At 46.0% G+C, this 20340-nt stretch overlaps 1 protein-coding gene across 4 annotated transcripts in view; it reads left to right on the top strand.

Annotated features, from left to right (window-relative positions):
• Positions 1–20340, top strand: part of LOC116953441 (glutamate receptor ionotropic, kainate 2-like) — a 209955-nt gene that overhangs the window by 119935 nt on the left and 69680 nt on the right. For 3 of the 4 annotated variants that reach the window (XM_032973661.2, XM_032973660.2, XM_076074997.1), the window contains 3 exons: positions 4261–4308; positions 7520–7633; positions 8750–8953. In XM_032973661.2, coding sequence (XP_032829552.1) covers positions 4261–4308; positions 7520–7633; positions 8750–8953 — 366 coding nt within the window. The remainder of the gene's footprint in view (positions 1–4260; positions 4309–7519; positions 7634–8749; positions 8954–20340) is intronic. The other variant, XM_032973662.2, reaches the window with a different exon arrangement.

Here is a 20340-nt window from a genome sequence, read left to right on the forward strand (position 1 = left end):
CGTTGTCCTTCCCCTGTACCTCCGATTTGCAACGGCTGGCTACACGCGGTGCAAAATAATTTCAACCTACGTACGTACACACTGGACTGCCAATCCAGGGTTCGCCGCTTCGATGACCCGGCACCACATTTTAAACAATGGGCAATATTATTGACACCCCACCGCTTCTGTCCACACAGCTGGGTGCATGGATAGACTGCAATTAGTCGATCGCCTAATCGCGCGTGGTTGATTCTCTGGCCGTTGCGGGGGGGGAGGGGGGGGGTTAAGGCCACAAATGCCCTCGAGAAGGGCTCTCGAGAAAGCTTCCTCTGGTGGAGACTCTTCCTCTGCCAGGATTGCGGGACCTGCAAGACATTGCAGGGCTGCACCATCACCACCTTTATCTTGTATTCAATAATGTGGAATTCAGTGTATGAGTTGCCACACCATTTACCGCGGCACATTGTAGTGTGTCTGTAAATTGTTCAAGTGTTCATTTCGTAAAAAAAAAAAGTGTACGTGAAGGGAAAAGTGCAAAATGTTTTAACCGTGATTTTGATTTATTTGAATTCAATTATCATAGCAGCATTTGGTGGAGAGAGTTCGGCTGACTTCAGATGCTGCCAAGTGTTTTTCTTTGTTTCAGGAAAGTATTGCCAGATTAAAAAAATAATGCTATTTTGCACGGTACATCACTGAAATAAGGTGACCACGTTTGTATTTATTTAATTTAATTTATTTTTAGTACAATTAAGTATTTGGTGGGAAGATAAATTGCCTGTCATGGTTGTCGGCCTGTCAGGCTGAGTCCAAGGAATGGTTAAAGATTAATGAAACCCACTCACGTGACACGTATCAACTTGGGAATAACCATTTTACACAAAAAAAGTACAACTTTCATTCATTTGCCTTTTACAACACTTGGAGCGAAACTTTAATAACCCTTCACCACATTCTAACCGCCCGCACTTAAAAAAAAAACACCCGCGCCGTAATTGCTCGCTTGAATAATTTAGAGGGCCCGCGATGGAGGGAACGATGGAGGTGGTAATCTGATTGAATAAAATAAAACACCGCCGAGGCAGTTTAGCAAAATCAGACTTAGCCATGTTAATTCATCAGAAATGAAAGTGGGCTCAGTGCCCGCGAGGAATCGATAATCGTCGAGAATAAGCCACTTTAAGTGTCGCTGACATAACATGAGGTTTAAAAAAACAATTGAAGCCCTTTCATTACGGGGTAATGGTATGCTGGTGCTAGTTGATGTATGAAGTAGGTGGTTGTAACAAGAGACAATGATTTACAATTGGTCTTCATGAAATCTAAATAACCTCACTCTCAGACCGTTAATGTGGTGGTGGGTAGCCTTCAAAAACCCCATTTAGTTAGATGCAGTGGTGATTATATTATTTTATTTCAAATATACATTTGGCATTATCTCAAATTTTTGAGAGACTGCAAGACTTTTCTTAGCCATGCTTCAATAGGAACGTTTTAGCTCAATGGGCTTTACTCAGGAAATACACTTCTGATACACTTCTGATATATATAGTTCCACGTTTCACAATTTTGCTATAGTAGTGAAGCTGTCAGTAATTGTATGCAATTCTTTATGTCATGGCCAGGCAGTTGTAAATCCTTAAAACTGACCCACATAATAATAATTCACCAGATTCGTAAAAAAAACACATCGCCTATATAATGATTTAGATACACATTTAAAGGCCACACACTGTTACCAACAGCAGCACCGCCAAATATTGTAACTTTATAATAATAATAAGAGTGTTACGTGTTGCCGCAGAGGGTTTCACGGCCGTGCTGTGCCGCTCCGCTGAAATGCTCGCGGCTGATGCGGCGTGTTGTTTGGCACAATGTCCAACGTTTAACTCCTCCCGAAGGAGCTCCCGGCATGTGGGGCGAATCGTTGTACATCGCTCTGAACGGCACGCGACACGACACATCGGAAGGCATTAAGGGCAATTAAGATAATACTTATTTATCCACGCGAGTTGAACTCAGTCTCAAGATTATTTTTTTCTTCAGGAAGGTCCCTGAATTTGGATGTTTTGCCGATTCCGCTGACGAGTGTTTTGCAAGTGGCAGGAAACGATGCTTAATGGTTTGCAAAGATGGGGTCAAGAACCCATGTGTTGTGCTGCTATCTTCAGGCCACATTGCAGCCATAGTAGGCTTCGACTCATCTGCGTAACCCATCAACCCGTTTCCTCCAAAGCGCTGGGATCACAGATGCAGTCCAGGAACTTTAAGCTCTAAACCTAAAACCTAACACCTCCAAGAAATAAAATACATAATTTACTTAATTTTAACTTCATCCCTTCCCCCGAAAACCCGAACAATGAATGTAACTGCTGGAATCGAATCTAAGGAAGGACACTAATACAGTCGAGTGAAATTGATTACTAACCATTCTAACGGGTGTGAACTGTGGATTCACAGTTCTGTACTTAACGAGACAAGTAATTAGACGCCGTTACGTGTTCGATGACAACTGGTAGAATTAAATGTTACCAAATTAGCCACCTCCAGCACAAATTGCCCGGCTCTGGATATATATGTATATATTTTTTATTTATCTTAGGCAAAATTAACGAAATATTATTTGGGTCTTTCGGTAAAGTCACGCAGATAGAAAAAATAATAACAATAAAAAATTAATGAAAATTAAAATAAAGTGAAAGAAAAATGATAATAAAATAGGACGACGTTTCGATCGCAACACAAGCAATCGTCATCAGGAGATTGCTTGCGTTGCGATCGAAACGTCGTGACATTTTGTTTTTCATTCACTTTCTTTTCATTTTCATTTGTATTATTTTATTGTTCTTATTTTTTTCCCATCTACGTGACTTTACCGAAAGACCCAAAGAATGCGAACTCCTTGCAGTCACGAAAGCCTTAAGACAAGATTTTAAATTAACGAAAGCTTGAATATTTTTCACGCAATCTTCAGCGCAAACGAACGCTTTCGCGAATTTCGTCGCCTCGATGAGCGTCGCTCGTGAACCAACGAATCTGCACCCGGGCACCCTCGTGTCGAGTCGTCTCGAATAGGAAACGTCGAAAAAGCGATTTCCGGCTGAGATAAGGATCGCGGTTGATGTCCCTTTCCCATCGACAGCCCTGAGCCAGCGACGGGAATTCCACGTTCACGTAACGGGGGACAGACGGTGGGGTGAAGCGTGCGTTTCGAGCATCTGGCTGCTGTGAATTACCACGTGATGACGATGAGTCACTTCGTTGAGCTATCATTTGTGGTGGCCAGGTCGCTGTGTGGCTCAGTGAGGCCTCACCTCGTGAAATTAAAAAAAAAATGTTGAAGTATACTAAGGAGAACCGCTGTTGACTTCCCCAAAAAAGTGGTAATCATTTTATCGACCTTGGAGGGGCGATGGCCTAAATCAACACCCAACCATTAGTTGAACTGACAGCCTTTTGATTGCGAGCCATTTTCTGTACCGCTGAGCCACCTGGCCAGATATTTTCTTTCGCTTCACGGAGCGTCAAACCAAATGCTGTCTATAAAGCACTGTCCTTCTAACCCAGAATTGCCCTCTGGGCGTGGTAGCGGCTGTCCTCGGAAACGTGTGTGTAGGTCTTCCCAGGACGTGAAAAGTCCCAGTTTTATTGTGAGTTTTGTAATAATTTACCACTCGAGACAATCCGTGTATCATCTCAGCCGGAACAGTTCAGAAGGATAGCATGCCACATCCATCCCGCCTTATTTTGTCCTCATGACACCGCATGATTCTATATCTTTTATGAATCAATTTTTCCGATAACAGGAACGTGGGGTACAATAATATAGGATTGTTATGGGTAGGTGCGGATTGTAGTATATTGCTAGTTAGTGCCTTATGCCGATAATAATCCTTACCCCAAGGCAACGAAGCAGCAGGCATCCAATAAAAGATCGATTGAGAAAATTAACCCTGAAGACAATGCATTCATTCATTGTCCATTGTTCTCTGCTCTTCGGGTATTGTGAGATATTCCAACTTCTCATGACATCTTTTGGTTATTTTGCATTTTTTTTTCCAGCATTGTGTCACAAATGTGCTACATCGTTCTTTGATTTGTCAATCCATCGGCGCGGTTCTTGTGGTGTGATTTGAATCCGTATTATTTTGGTCTAACGTTTGCTGCAGACCCCGCGTGTTTATACTTTTGCTGTGGATGTTGCACGTGCATGGCTATTTGCTCTTTCTGTTTTGTTTCACTCATGTTTCTTTTGTTTGTTTTGTTTCCCCACGGTAGGCGATTAGTGAGGTGGTGCAAGGGCCCCATAAAAAAGTTTGGACGAAGGTTTGTGTTTTAATTATAATTGTCACCCGTTTCGCAGGTTATCTGCGCCGGTCAAAGCGGTCGCTGTCACTTGCACCATTCATTTAACACGTCTCTCGTGTGTGTGTGTGTGTGTGTTTGTTTACACACAATGGGGGATGCTGCCATGGGGGGGGGGAGGGGGGATGGTTGGTGCAACGCAACTTGCAATTCGGTGGTCTCCACTTCCATTTGATCTCCCGGAGGCAAGGCGGTTGTAACAGTTGGCGAGTTTATTAAATCCCCTCCACCGCTTCTGCCCCAACCAGCAGTGTCCGTGGCTATACCTACCACTACTTGTAACGTTCCTACCCGCCCCGACTGGACATGTGTGAAAGAGCATCATAGCTCATCGGATTCCTCCGGGTATAAAGAAAGATTCTGAGTCTGACTCTGAGACTGCACTGTTGGCAGGTCGTGTGTGGTGGGGAAAAGTGTGGGTACTACCATCTCTTCTGAAAACGTCTGGCCAGTGTGGAAGAGTAGGCCAAAGTATACTCTGGAGGTGCTCTCTCTCTGTCGAGAGAGAGAGAGCTCCCCCTGAGTGGAAGCCCTTCTGCCAGCAGTGGCGTGGGCAAGCAATTGCAGGCCTGCGCCTTTACACTTTTATTCTCAACCACGAGATGTCTTCGATTAGTAATGTTTAAAAAAAGTTAACATTTGTAACTCAAGCATCTTGTATAACAACGGTGAAAATTAGAAATATGTTTTTAATTTGATTCGGTGTTTGTTTTCTCAGCGTATGAATATTCATTGACGTTTATGTTTGGTGTCTGTGATGGGATGCGAAGGTCAGATGCAAGAGGATGCATAATTAATTAAGCGTTACCAGCTGTTTTGGCACACGCTGCTAAACCCATGCTGTTGCCTCTGATCACTTTGATTGTGATTATCAGTTGCGGGGAAAAATTGCTGAAAAAACACACTTAAATCGAGGAAAAATTATATATATATTTTTTACAAAAGACTGCCCGTGTCAGTGTCATTGTACATTCAACACTGCACATGCCTTCGCAACAAAATATTACGATACATTTTCACGTCAGATCGCGCGAGCAAAGAGTGTGCCCATACATCCTCCGCCACCTGACGCAGCCAATGAACAAACGTGGCAATGCATTACTGCTGCAGCGCACCTCTGTGCTGGACAGCAATCCAGGAATATTTAATAAAGTATTACGACGCTTCACTGGTCGTTACGCACATACTTTCGCGATGTGACCCAGTGTCAATGCGTTTCTATGTTTAACATTAATTTCCTTAAACCTGTCAAGAATACCAATCGGTTGCACGCAGGGAACTATCCAAATTAGCGTGAATTGAGCCGTGCCTCTAGAAAGATGACTCAAGTGGAACGCAAATGCTAATTAATTAAGTGGCAATCACCTATGCAAGTGAGGTTAAGGATTTGACGGGTAGATTCCTTTGCGGTTTTACTCCGGAAGGGGGGAAGTTTGGGTGAAAGCCACTGCCATCGGCACAATGCATTTGACACCACAAACAGCATTTACAAGAGTCGGAAACATTTCCATTCACGAAGAAAATGGACCATAAAGTGAAAAGAGAAGTTAAAGTGCGAAAGAGAAGCACGGAGAATATGTGCCACGCTGGGAATTGCGACGCGTGGATGAGATACAATTTCCTCGGGATTAATGACAGCATCCAGAGTATTTTAAGGAAGGGAAGTGAAGTTGGGCTTGTGCCGGACGCGTCGCTGGACGCCGACGATGGCCCGATGGGTCAACTATAGCGATTGAGTGGCGGCCGAGGAACGGGGACGCGTCCGAGAGGGTGCCCACTGGTGAAATAATCTCAGGCGCCAGGTGGATTGTTGCATCGCAGACACGTGGGAGATGCTGGACGATTTTGGTGGAGGCCTTCATCCAGCAGTGGATAGGTCATGGCTGCTGATGATGATAGTGTAATGTGAAGTCTAACTTTCGAGGCCGACTATTCTGAAACTCTGTGTGTGCGTGTGTGTTCATTCACCAAGGCAAATTTCCCATAGCTCGAGGAAATGATACTTTCCCTAATGTAGTGTAAAATGAACAAAATTACCATTTGGTTGCTTATTGCAGTTAAGCCATTAGACGTGTTTTTCGCAGCGCTAATCCCTTTCCCTTTATAATTGAACACATCTACAGTGCGGATTGAATAAGTGGTGTAACCGCGGCAATTATAAGGCCAAACTCACGGTCCATCCCAGCCCGATGTATTTTACGTCGCTCGTTGCGACGAAATAAAATCCCGGGGGGCCCCCAATCTGCAGTGACCGCGTTCGGCGATGGGGAATGTTCTCGCCTTGCAGGAGAGCACGACTTCTTTCCCTTCTCCTCCTCCGCGCTCTGCTGTTATCACCAGCGGTACTAATAGCCCACGCGCTCAAATGCCGAAATTTTGTTCCTCGCGCATTTCGTTTGCATCGGCGGCGCGCATTTTCGGTGCTTTCCTTTGGTAGGTTTAGACAAAATAAACCCACGACAATGTGTGCACTGCGCGCGTACCTCTGTCGTGTATCTGTTTGTGGGGGGGGGGGGGGGTGGTTAGCATGCTGCGCTACTATTTTAGCGAGTTCGATTCCCCGCTCGCGGCCAACATCGCTGATGGCGATCTGAACCGGTCCTGGGCCTTTCCTTGGGCGACTCGGTCTCACAAGGAGAGGCCCAGGGAGACAAAGGTGGGTGGGCATGGTGCTGGCCATCCACACCCTCGTGTGCCGTGCTGGCCTACATAGGCGCTATTCGCTAACAGCGCTTGCCCCAAAAGCGGCGAGTACGAGCACAGGGAACAATTCCATGAAAACGGGGGAGCAATGTTTCGAATCCGATATCATACGCGGGGGGTTATCTGCACATATTCTGTACTTGCCGGTGGGAAAACGTTTGCAGACATTTGCGGATTATTGGAGCAGTTTGCAGTGCGACTCCTCTTAACTGCGAAACGTGCGCGCGGATAACTGGACGCTGCTCCGTGAATGACTCTAAGCGAATTTTTTTTGTGGACGATGTCAGATGACAGACATACTGGGGGGGGGGGGGTCCACACGGGCAATTGGCACTGCGGATTAATCGGGTGGCGGATAACGAGGAGCCGAACCCGCGTTCGGCGTGCCGAGTGTGACGCTGGCGCCGGTCGGAGGCTCGTCTGGCCGAGCGCCGCACCGCCCGCTCACCGCCGCCTTCTTGTCACCCAGATAGGCACGTGGGACACGGTCACGGGGCTGAAGATGCTGGAGGCCAACAAGGACAAGTCCGTCAACGTGACGGACTCGCTGTCCAACCGGACTCTCATTGTCACCACGATTCTGGTACGCGCGGTGGTCCTTGGGGGGGGGGGGGGGGCAGCATTCCGCACGCACGCACGCCTCGCTGATCTCGTCAGGCGGCGTGAACTATCGTCACGCAAATTCCGGTCGTTCTCGCGGCTGCGGTCGGGGGATTTTGCCGAGCCGTCGGACAAAGGCGGTGGTCACCGCATCATCGCGCTGCACTTTTCGGACGCGATTCTGCGGCCGTCCGGAACGTTCTCCCTTCCGATGTTAAGCAGCCGCTGTAGCTGCGCGCTTTTTAATCATCTAGATTGACAATATAAATTTATTGAGAACTGATTTTTGTGTTTAGTTTGTTGCCTTTCCCCCGCACCTCCGATATGCACGGGTGGCTACGTACGGTGCGAAAGAAGTTAGACATACATACACGTGCACTTATACGTGGAGATGTACACACAGGTCACGTTGAGTTTATTTGTTTAACCAGGTGTGAGAACTCAAGAGACCAGGATGAGTCTCATTGGCCATAATGCCCTGGGTCACCAGAATGACAAAGCGAAGTCATAATAAAGTACAGCAATGAAGGACAGAGAAAATGGATCAAAAACAACTGCGTCACATGGGAAATCGAAAATATCGTACAAACATGAAATGAATAGTGATACAAATGCAAACATAATCAATGCAGACACATACACATAGTCATACCCACATACCCAGAGGCACGCACAGATAACCGATCCCTAAACACACAGTCATGTAGACACATAAACACATACAATCACATACAGAGATTCCCCGTATAGCCTTAACAGACTTTTTGGGCAAGTGCTGTTAGCGAGTAGCACCTATGAATGCCGGCACGGCACGCGAGGGCGTGGGTGGCCAGCACCACGCCCGACCCGCCTTTGTCTCCGCAGTGCTGATGCTTACAAACCGGACCAGGTACTAATTTCAGGCTGGGTTGACCGAGGGGAGACCCTGAACCGGGTTCATAAATTCGCTGTCACTGCCATTCGTCGGAATTGAACGTGGGTCACCTCGAAGACGCACGCGGTCGTGTATAGCTCCCCTCCCCCCCCCGATGATTTTATGATTTTCTGTTCTTTTTTCTTCCTTAATTCCTTTCCTCCCCCTCCGCCGCCAACTCCGAAGGAAGGGCCGTACACCATGTTCAAGAAGTTGCACAGAACCCTCCGTGGCAACGAGCGCTTCGAGGGCTACTGCATGGATCTGCTCAGGGAGCTCTCCAAAATCCTGGGCTTCACCTACGAGGTCAAGCTGGTGGACGACGAGAAATACGGCTCCCAGGACGAGAACGGCCAGTGGAACGGGATGGTGCGAGAGCTCGTCGATCACGTGAGTGAGAGGTGCGCGCGCGGGGGGAAAATGGACCTTTTCCGCACATTTTCCGGCGAGATCGGCCGCCGATGAAGTCAGCTGTTGTAATCGCGAGCGAGGGAGCACCGTCAAACTCGGATTGTACGACGTTGCGGGTTTACTGTCCGTCGCACACCCGTGTGCTGGAGCAGGGACTGATTGGCACATTTCGTTTGCGCGACAAACCCTACCGATTGGCTGTGTCGGGTGGTGGTCGGTTAACGACATATTTATATTTAAGCGATCTAACCCAAAAAAAACTTTACTTTGAGAAATTCCTTGTTTCATGCGGTAGAAGCGTTTTTGAAGAGTGTTCGAGCCAAGTATTATAACGGTGCACGTTGCGCATTATAACAGTGCACGTTCGCGCGTTCCGCGCTATAACGGTACGCGTTCCGTGTTATAACGGTGCGCATCATAGCGAAATCGCGTTGCGTGAACGCACATTACGTGAAGACTTACCGTATAGTTTGTGTGCGTGTGGCACAAACGCCGTTGTGCCTTCACCGTCACTGCGTGGCGAATGGCGGTGGCTGTTGTTGTTTGTGCGCGTGAAAGTTTGTGGAGATTCTCGCTCGTGGCCAACAGCAGTGACAATTATCTGAGCCGGTTCTGGGCGTACCCTGGGTCAACGCAGCCTCAAGTAATTACCTGCTGCAGCGTGTAAACATTGCCACTGGGGATACAAAGGCGGCCGGGTTTGGTGCCGGCCACCCACCCCCGCATATGCGCCATGCATATGCGGGGGTGGGTGGCCGGCACCAAACCTCAATATGGCCTGTTTAGGCCATATTGAGGACATGTCTTTCTGGGGCGGTTGGGCAGCAGTTATCACACTGTGCTACAAACGTGGCGATAACAGAATTGTTCAGCGCTTCTGCTAGGTTGACTCAGCCTAGAATGAGCACTGGGCGAGGTGTTTTCCCAAACTTCAGCACTGAGAAGAAGGTTATAGTGGAAATGTGTTTGAATGTACAGCACTGTTTAAAATTCCTCCAGCAGTATTTATGTAAAATTCCTGCTCCCCATTTTGATATATCTCAGATCAATGATCTCTGATAAATGCCGATGATTTACTTGCTTATATCATGGATTCAGCCGTGGTCTGAGGGTCAGCACAACCGGACTCGCAATCCAAAGGTCACCAGTTCAGTTCAATCTCCTGGTGCGGGAGTTGACAACAACGGTGCAATTTTCTTAAATCAACCCCCCCCCTCCCCCCCCCCTTCTCTTGCCTATGTTCGCCCAGCAGCATAAATGTGGTGCGCCAAGAACAGAAAAAATGACAACCGTAGTAATTTTAGTTTTTTCTCGCTCGCTGGACTTGCAATCCAGAGGTCGCCCCTTCGACTCAACCTCCCGCGCACGGCGGTCTCAACGTTGGGGAAGTTTCTCGGGTCGTGCCCTGTGCCTGTGTCCACCCAGCAGTGTGAAGGGGCACCAGCACACCGAGTCGTTCGGCGGGATGATGCGTGTGGCGGGGTAAAGTCTAGGTACCCCCTCTTTGCCACCTCTCCCAAGGCATCTGGCCGGTGTGTCAGAGCGGAGCCCCCCCCATCTGGTGCAGCTGTGCGAGCACGCAACTGCAGGGCTGCACCTTTACGCCTCTTGAATCGCGATTCACAGTTGACTCAAATGTGTTGCTCTAAGGGCCGTCACGTGACGCGGCTCGTGCGGGCAGATGTTGCTGCGGCACCGTAGGCGACCAAATGAATTTCTCATTAGCGCAGCATATTTAAAATAAAAAAAATAATAAACGTGCCCAATTATTTGCATCCGGCGTGACATTACCCTGTTCGAAATGGCCCCCTTACGCGGGAATGTCTGAGACAATTAAGGGAGATGGGTGACTTTAAGAGCGGCAATTTAAAGGCGAGGTGAATTCGAACGGATGGCATTAGACTCCGCGAGCACCTGACAGCTGGAGAAATAATAGTTGCTTATGTGTACTCTGTATACTCATTGCGCAGAAGCCCATCACAATCGAGACGCATGGGGCTGCCTCAAAAAGACACGTCCGGGTGTTTTCAAAGCGTGTTACTTTCGGTGCGTATTATTTTTTTCCTCAAATTCTCAAGGACTTAGCGGAATAGTGTGCATGCTGACTCTGTGTGCCTACGCTGTACGTGTGCGGACTGCAATATTTGTTCCGGTGGTAGAGTAGTCGCAAGGGCAGGAGCTGTTAACTTATTCGGGCATGAGTTCAAATCCTGGCCAGGGCCATCATAATCACTAATTCTTCACTGGTTTCATCAGAGTATTGGTCTCTGCAGGCTACGTATGAAACCATCATCGTTGTCACTGTTATCGTCACACTTAAATTCATCACATGAATCTACCACCACAAGACGATGACCCTGCCTGTACCTTTGCCACAGGATCGTGGAGTGTGAACGTGCTCCGACTCATGCTCGCCATAGCTGCAGATGCAACACGTGGGTGTTCTCAAGGCCTGCGAGATTTTTGCTCTACGGTTGTTTAAATTGTCAAAAACTCGATTTGGCCGTAAGGGAGCCACCCATCGTGTTCCGCTCAGAAGTCGTGATGAGTTTCCCTTCAGAAGCGCGGAGATCTTTGATATTTATCCTCTGCCGTTTGAGACGTCATTGCTAAACCTTTCAGGGTAACGACAAGGACACCCAAAGGCCTCGCGTTTGAAGCTATAATTGAGCGTTTACGCGCGAGTACTTATAACAATAGGTTTTAGCCTTTCTGGTAATAAAATAGGTGTCAAGATTAACACGTAGGCTTTCGCGGCCAATATTATTCATAATAAAGGTTTTTGGGTTAGATCGCGTTATTTATAAATGTGTCGCAACCCTCCACCACCCAATCTAGATTTGAATCTAGATTTGCAATTTTAGTGACTGCAGGGATCCATATTCTTTGGTTCTTTCGGCAAAGTCACGTAGGTATAAAATAAAATAAATTAAATCACGACGTTTCGGGCGCAACACAAGCGTCCGTCATCAGGTGAACAGCCACAGTAAGAAACAATTGCTGAAGTGGGCAAAAGGGGCTGCTGCAACAAGAGGCCATATAGGCAAGATAAGGGGGGGAGGAGCCAGGGAGGAGTGACATGGAGGCTGGTCTAACACGTTGAGAGTAGGCTCAAAAGAAAGCTGTCTCTGGTGTGGACCAATCAGTTTCCAAGACAATGCATCATATATTATCAGAGCATGTTTTTTTTCTTTGCATGTTCACCACAAGTACGTGGTTAATGCAAACAGGATTCCTTGATTAAGGATTCTGTTTGGTGTTTTCACATCTTGACACCTGTTTTATTGCCATGAAGGGTAAAACCTATTGTTATATTGTAATACTGGCAAGGAAGGTCCCAAACGCGAGTACTTGTTTAGCGCTTTATTGACGCGTTATCCCTCTCATCCGATGAGCGCGGTTGGCCACGTACGCTGCAACAGAAGTTCAACGTTAATCACGAACAAAACATTTGGTATTCGGGGTGGCTAAGTGCGGCGAGGGTGCGTCCAAGGCCCTGAACTTCACGACCCTCGGCACGATGTATTAGGGCGGCACGGGGACCTTGACGGTTAATTCGATGCTCCGGCCTAATTGACCATGTACATTTTAATCGCCCCGCGTGCGTGCGTGGAGGGGGGGGGTGATGAGTTATTCCCCCTCCCCCCACAGACTTCGGGGAGTATGGGCGGGCGGCGTGGGGGGCGTTCGGGTGGGCGGGGAGCGGAGTGAGGCTTTTGTGCGGTCCCGAGATAAGCGAGAGGGATACTTTAAAAGCGGCGGTGGCGGCGGTGACGAATCCTCTCCCTCGCTTCAGCCGAACGAGGTCTGACCGACGGCAACTCACGTTGTTTGTTTTGCCGTGAAGTGCGTAAGTGGACAGGTGGCAGGGCTATGGATGGAGCTCGTGTGGACAGATCTATTATTGGTTTAATGGGGGGGGGGGGGGGGGTGCTGATTTGTGCTTCCATTACGTCTTGGAGTCGTGCCCAGCTGAAGGCTTTATGGCCGTGGCTACACTCGCCAAAGTGCACAGGTGCATTCCTAATAATCATCGCCCGGCATTAAATTAAAGTGCTTCCTTTGCTCTGCGCTTGAGGAATAAAGTTATTAACGAGAGAGCGTCCACCTGTGTGCGTTGGCTTGCACTTTGTGCAGTCGTTACAATTTTTGGCAATTGTCTTCCCCCCTCCCTCCACCCACGCAGCGCTCCTCTCCGCTATTAGAATATCCTACAAATACCAAACCCGTGCAGACAATGTGGCCTGATTATGACATCAGCAGATGATTTGGTGCACATTTGACTTAGGATAACAAACTCGTGACGTCTTGCTGTGGAGAGTTGTGGGTAAAATGATATATATATAAGCACAACTCCTTTCTGTCTTAACATGGAAATACAAATATGTTATTAGTCCGTTGGCCTATAGCCTTTGCAAACAGATATTATCCATAATAAAGGTGTTTGGGTTAGATCGCCTTATTATAAATGTGTCGCAACCCTCCGCCACCCGACACGGCCAATCAGTAAAAAATGTGTCACGTTAACAAAACGCCAATTAGTCACTTCTTCAGCCCACAGGTATGTTTGTAGAGTGAATCCACAACATTTAGAATTTGAGCACGACGTTTCGCTGGTAATAATATCCAGCATCTTCGGGCGATTTGCCAGAATCATGAAGCCATCCACCTGCTTCCGGTCTTAAATAGTGCAGGACGACGTCATCATTGTTGACCCCCATCAGGTTTTTCGAGATCATAGGCGGAGGTGGGGGGGTATTGCAATAATATAATAGATCAGTAATCAGCCAATTATCATGTGACTCCTCTATAAGGAATTGCAATATGTATCGTGTATTACTTAATAATACGCTTCCAGGCTGCGCTAAGTCTGTAGCTAGCAGAGCGGTTAAAATTATTTGTATTTATCCAACAACATTTTTTAATCAAGAAAACTCTGGACTGGTTTTGCTCTTCTGGGTCTCATCAGCAGGGTCCAGCTTGTGAAACAAATGCCGCTGCTGGGTTAATGAATGTCTTTGGCAAGAGCACTCCGTCGGAATTTCGGGGCCCTATTCAGAGCAACGGCAAGGATTGTGGACAAACACGTTATGCGTCGCTGTGGGGCATTTTGGGTAACAGCATATATCAGCAGAAATTCGTTCTGTGTCTCCACATTTAAGTAAACACATTTGATTTATTGCTGATGAAACCCAGAAGGTCAACCGACCCAGAGTTTGCTTGCTTAAACAAAAATAATATTCATTATCGAAACGTGGAGGCAAAAGAATGGAGTTCCGCTGATGTTTGACGGTGAATGAGTCACATCTGGCAGGCGTGAAAATCCGCACCATATGATGCGTGCTGTAAGCTCTGTAATGGGCAGAACCTCGATGGCCGGTATAGGAAACAGCTTTGTAAGAGACTGTGCAGCATTCATCACTGTTCCAGAGGAGGCGCGGGGAGGGTGGCGGCAGCGGCGGCAGGGGATGGGTGGGGGGGAGAAACGGTGATGAAAAAAATAAAGGGAGCAAAAAATGTTTGATAAAGCACAGTCCTTGGCCCTAAAGTCATTTGTCAAACAAGCTCAGCGATGCAAACCCGAGTGAGATTTAATGGCGGGATTTAGTGCTCACAATTTAATGCAAAGATTGATCGCGGAGCAATTTATCCTGGAGCATTAGGGGCCTCCTTCCAGCGTGCGTCTGTGATGTTTGGCGGATGCGCCTGGTGGGAATCTAGCGGAGGTGATTTCTTTCCTTCTTGCGCTGGATTGCAGAAAGCAAACGGATGTTACAATTTTTATTTAAAGCTTTCGTGACTGCAGTAATTCATATTCTTAGCTCTTTCGGTAAAGTCACGTTGAAGGGAAACAATAAAATATATATATATAAAACAATACAAATTCTCACGACGTTTCGACCATAACACAAACGGTCGTCATCAGGTGTTGTTTTTTTCACACCTGATGACGACCGTTTGTGTTATGGTCGAAACGTCGTGAGAATTTTTATTGTTTTTATATATAATTTATTATTTTATTGTTTCCCTTCAACGTGACTTTACCGAAAGAGCTAAGAACACAAACGGATGTTGTTTCTTGTTTAAAACGCTGCTGGAGTGCACGATGCAATTTTGCTTAACGTTCAAATGCGGACTGCATCTCAGGTCGCTATTGCAAAAAAAAGCATGGAAATAAGCAATTAAATATTTTGACAATCTAAATATTTAAATCTAGATAAGATCGTAATTTTTATTGAGTTAAAAATAATCGTATATCCATTATAGAGATTTTTTCTGGGTTAGATCGCGTTCATATGAATGCTGTTAAACCCGACACCACCCGACAGTCAATTAGTACGACTTGTCACGTAAACAAAACATGCCAAATCGTTACTAGTTCAGCATACCGGTGTGTTGGAGCGTAAACTCACCACATTTACAATTAAATTATCGTCATTTAGAAGTTCTAAAGCTACCCAGTGTTCGCTCACTGTCGGAGAGAAAGAGATGAGTGATTGAGAGGCATGGGAAACCGCAGACAATTGGGGGAGGCAGCCAGAACCGGTGCCAACAATTGCTCAAGCTCTGTGGTCCTACATTAGGATGTTTGACCAACTCCATTTACTGAGTGTCTATACATATGGGAAGAAACCGGAGGACCCGGAGAAAACTCACGTGTCCAAGGGGTATAACACTCAACTTACAGCAGCTGCCCAAACTCTCAAAATTCTCAGTCCCCATGATGATGATTATGATCATCATGATTACGGTATCATCATCGTCGTCGTCATCAACATTAGCAACACCGCTATTGCACCAGGTATTACTCCGCGGTATTTAAGTTGAATACAAAAAAACAACTTGAGTGTACACGCTACCTTGGTTTTATGGCAAAATTAGCACAAACCTCGTGAACTGATCTCCCCCTGTGTTATGTGGCTGGCCACTGTCCCACTGCACTTTCGATTAGCCGTAGTTGGCTGCGCACGGTGCAAAAGAAAGTTCAACATACATGCACACAATAGTTCGTTTAACACGTAGGCTTTCGCGACCAATATCCATAACAGAGGTTTTGGGTTGCTGAACAAGTAACGAATTGGCATGTTTTGTTTACGTGACAAACCTTACTAATTGGTCGTGTCGGATGGTAGCGGATTTAACGACACATTTATATTTCTAGATTTGAAGCTTTCGTGACTTCAATGATTCATACTCTTTGGTTTTTTTCGGTAATGTCACAAGTAAAATGAAAATAAAAGAAACAATTAAATCACGACGTTTCGGAGACAACACAAGCTTCCGTCTTCAGGTGCTGTGACTGTTGCAGCAAGATCGCTGCATCAAGCGCACTTGATGCTGTGACTGATGCAGCGATCCTGCTGTGACTGTTCCACCTGAAGACGGAGGCTTGTGTTGCCTCCGAAACGTCGTGATTTAATTGTTTTTTATTTTTATTTTACCTACGTGACTTTACCGAAAAAAAGAGTACATTTATATATACGCGATCTAGCCCAAAAAAAACTTTCTTATGGATGCATACAATAATGAGTACTCACAATTACCCCAATAAGTAATTAGATTACGTTATTAAAAATCTGGTAGTATTGACAGAACAATGACCAACGTTTAATTATGATAGCGGGTGGTGTGTTGTATTTTTTGTTATAAACATCTGTGGAAATTTACCACAAGCACGGTTGCTTAAGTAATGTTCCTAAGGCCTGACCTGGTGTTGGAATCTGGTCATGGTGAGAGGAATGAGGTGACAAATGGCTGCGAGGTCACCCGCAGACAAATCAAACAGGACGCCGTGCGATGTGTCTGGCATTCCAGAAGTAATTGACGATAACCGAGGTTGAGAGCGCCGATCTTTTTGGTTTATTTATCCGATACCTTTGTAAGGGGGAAGGTTTGTACGTGCCACCGTGCGCACGTAAGGCAACCGCGCCAAACGGAGGAACATACAACAAAAATGACAACTGTAGTCATTTTGTTTTTAGCGCAGGTTTGATTCGTTCTCCCGGCACAGCAGTTGGAACATTGGGAAAGTTTCCTGAATCGTGCCCTGATGGCCTGTGTCCATCCGGCAGTGTGAATGGGTACAAGCACAGCGAGTCGATCGGCAAGATGCGTGTGGTGGGGTGAAGAGTAGGTACTCCCACCTCCTCCAAGAGGCCTGGTCAACGTGGAAGAGTAGGCCAAATGCCTTCTGGAGATCGCTCTCGTGGAGGCTCTTGCACCAGCAGTGGAAAGTATTATATATATTACCGATGTATACTTTTTACCGTTGGATAATTCTACAAATTATTTCTCTAAATCAAGTGAGCCAGAAAATAGGGCTTGTTTATAGCAGATTGCTTTTGGTTATTTTCTTTGAATTCGTAAAAGCAGATGAGATACATCTTTTCTTCTATATATATAAGTCCAAAATTGTTTGTGGGTTTGTGGCCGTGTTTGTGGGTTTGTTTGTGTGTTCATGTGCTTGCGAAGGATTTGGCTCGACAACGGTGGGGTTTACGTAAAAATAGCCAGGTACTCCGCCGTGAGCAAGCGCTATTCCTTTTCCACATCTGTAAACTTTTAATTAGTTTAATTAGCGATTTAGTGCGATTTTTGTGCGCTTCCTTATTTATTTATTTATGACGCGTGTACGACGATACCAACTCACGTGCCTTTGGTGGGAGTGAGGGGGACATTTTATTTTGCGTTAAAAATGCTATTAAAAAATACACTAAATGGTCAGGTAAATTATTCACTGTGTGATGTCCCCCCCACCCCGATGCGTGCAGTTACTACTATACAGTCATATAGGCCATAGATATTACTGCAGAGCGGCCGGGGAGATCGTGGCTGGGGGGGGGGGGGGGGGGGGTCAGGGATAGCAGCCCAGCCTCAGCCTGCCAAGGTGCCACCTCGGCCGGCTGGACAATCTAGGCGAGGCCGGAGGCTCTGCACGGGACTAGGCCTCACCACGCCACTATCATTTGAGTACTTTGTGCTATAGAGTCGATAAATACTGTTTTTGAGTCAGCATGTACTACTGTAGTGATAGCAGGTACCACCACAGTCGGTATGCATTGCTGTAATCCAGGGGTCTCAAACTCGCGGCCCGCCGGCCAATTGCGGCCCGCGGAACGATATTTTGTGGTCCCCTACTTGACATCAATTTTTTAATGTATTTTTTTATTATTATATATTTTTTACCATAGCTCAGGCTCGTGACAGCTTCCGGTGTTTGTTGACAAGTTAGCCAACGCGAATTAGCAACGTTAGTCACTTGGTTGAAACGTGATTCCGGAGTGACACCAAGTGGAAGGAAAATATATCCTGTCACCCAGTGCAAGGTACAGAGGACTTAGGAAGTGAGCGGACTCAACAAAAGTAATCAGTGACCTAATAAAGACAACTGAGTGTTGCAATAGGAAAGGGAAAATAAGTACATGGATAGCAAGTAGCTTGAGAATGGTGGCAAGAACAAAAGCCAAATGGTGGTTAGAACCTGAATATTATAAAGAAGTTATAGATTTTTATTACAAGATAATCAAAGACAAGGAAAAAGGACAGATATGTGCAATCGCAAAAGAAAACGAATTTACCACGAACAATTTAATCAAAAAGAGCAAAAAATTTAAAGATATAAAACATGAGACAATGCACTTGATGTTAAGAATTAAGACAGGTGGAGTAACATGGACACCAGAGTTAGCTCAATGGCATCCAGAGAGATTTGGTAGAGCAGAAGGATATGTAGGATGTAAACAAAAAGAAGAAAATCTAGATCACTTTATTTATGAATGTGAAAGGTATAAACACCTGAGAGAGAACACGATTGATACATTTTATAATGATAAAAAACGAAGTGCTCAAAAAGCTATGAACAATGATAAAGTTTTCAAATACCTCTCAGAATATATAAAGGGCATACTAAATAAGATCCCATATACTCAGGTATTGGGATAAAAACATGTAAATATATCACCCCCACCTTCCCTGAGCTTTCCAGGATGTTCAAGCGGACCATGTGCATTTTTGGGAGCACATATCTGTGTGAAAAGCTCTTCTGCACAATGCACTTTAATAAGTCAAAGTACAGGTCCAAACTTACTGATGAGCATCTTCAAGCCATACTGAGGGTCTCAATTGCTTCCTCCCTCCAGCCAAATGTGGCTCAGCTGTGTAAGAAGAGGAAGCGCTGCCAGGTCTCTGGCAGCAAGGAGTAGGTAAGAAAATCCTAAGTTCTGAAGAACCGTTCATGTTCTGAACTGTTATTAATAAATATTGAGAAGACTGGATCAGTTGTCCTTTTTTTTGGAATACTTGATGCGGCCCAGCCTCACCCAGACTCTACCTCCAGCAGCCCCCAGGTAAGTTGAGTTAGAGACCCCTGCTGTAATCATAGCAGGTACCACCACAGTATGCACTGCTGCAGTGAAAGCAGGTATCACCACAGTATGCACTTTTGTAATCATAGCAGTCAGTCCGCACTGCTGTTAGATTTTTAAGAGTATTTCTTAAATATTTTTTTGGCCTGGGCAACACCGGTTATATAAGCTTAGTATATATTATTTTCCAAGAGCCACTTAACCAAGGAGTGGATGTTTGTGGTTGTGCGCGGTTGTAACGTCACTGGCCCTCATCAGAAAGCCGACTGAATGACCCAACCAGACAGAAACAAAACATCGTGCGTGCCTTTTGCGATGAACCGCTGTGCTGGACTTTTGTGTGCCGCACACATCACGGGTGGGCGATCACGACCATCACATCGGGGCATCCAGTGCCTGAGACCCGACTGAACTGATGAGTCTCACAGAAGGCAAAACTCGATCTTTGTTGCTTTATTTCACGAGCAAATGTATGTACTGCATGTTGAACCTCTTTTACATCTGCCTGTAGCCAACCATGCTCATCGGAGGTGTGGGGGGGGGGAATGAATGATAGTTGGAACACAATAATCTGGAATAAGGAATTACAGACGCATCAAATGATGTTATTTCATTTCAAGCAATTCAGCTTATGTGTTGTAAACAGGAGATGAGCACCGTCAGTCTCATTCGAGTAGGAAACTTTTAACTTTTTCAGCTCTCCGAAGTGTTTTCAAGTCTTATCGAAATGTTGTTGTTCGGCTTAAAGTGCTAAGTTTTGCCTCCGTGCGCTGGCAACTTCTTCACGAATGGAACTGAGGAAACTCGGTTAGAGCTACCAGCACGTGAAGTGAAATGTGGGACATTGTGCAGTTACAGCACAAAAGACACATCGGAGAGAGGTCTAGATTTACGAAATTACAAATGATCTGAAAAAATGTATTTGTTTCGAATTGACCTGAAACTCAAAAGTAACATCACCAATATGATGTCAAATTGACACTATTTCCACGAAAACAAAGT

The sequence above is a fragment of the Petromyzon marinus genome, chromosome 51 (genome assembly GCF_048934315.1).
Source record: "Petromyzon marinus isolate PM22_M1 ecotype Great Lakes invasive population chromosome 51, UKy_Petmar_22M1.pri1.0, whole genome shotgun sequence".
In the NCBI taxonomy this organism is placed as follows: domain Eukaryota; kingdom Metazoa; phylum Chordata; class Hyperoartia; order Petromyzontiformes; family Petromyzontidae; genus Petromyzon; species Petromyzon marinus.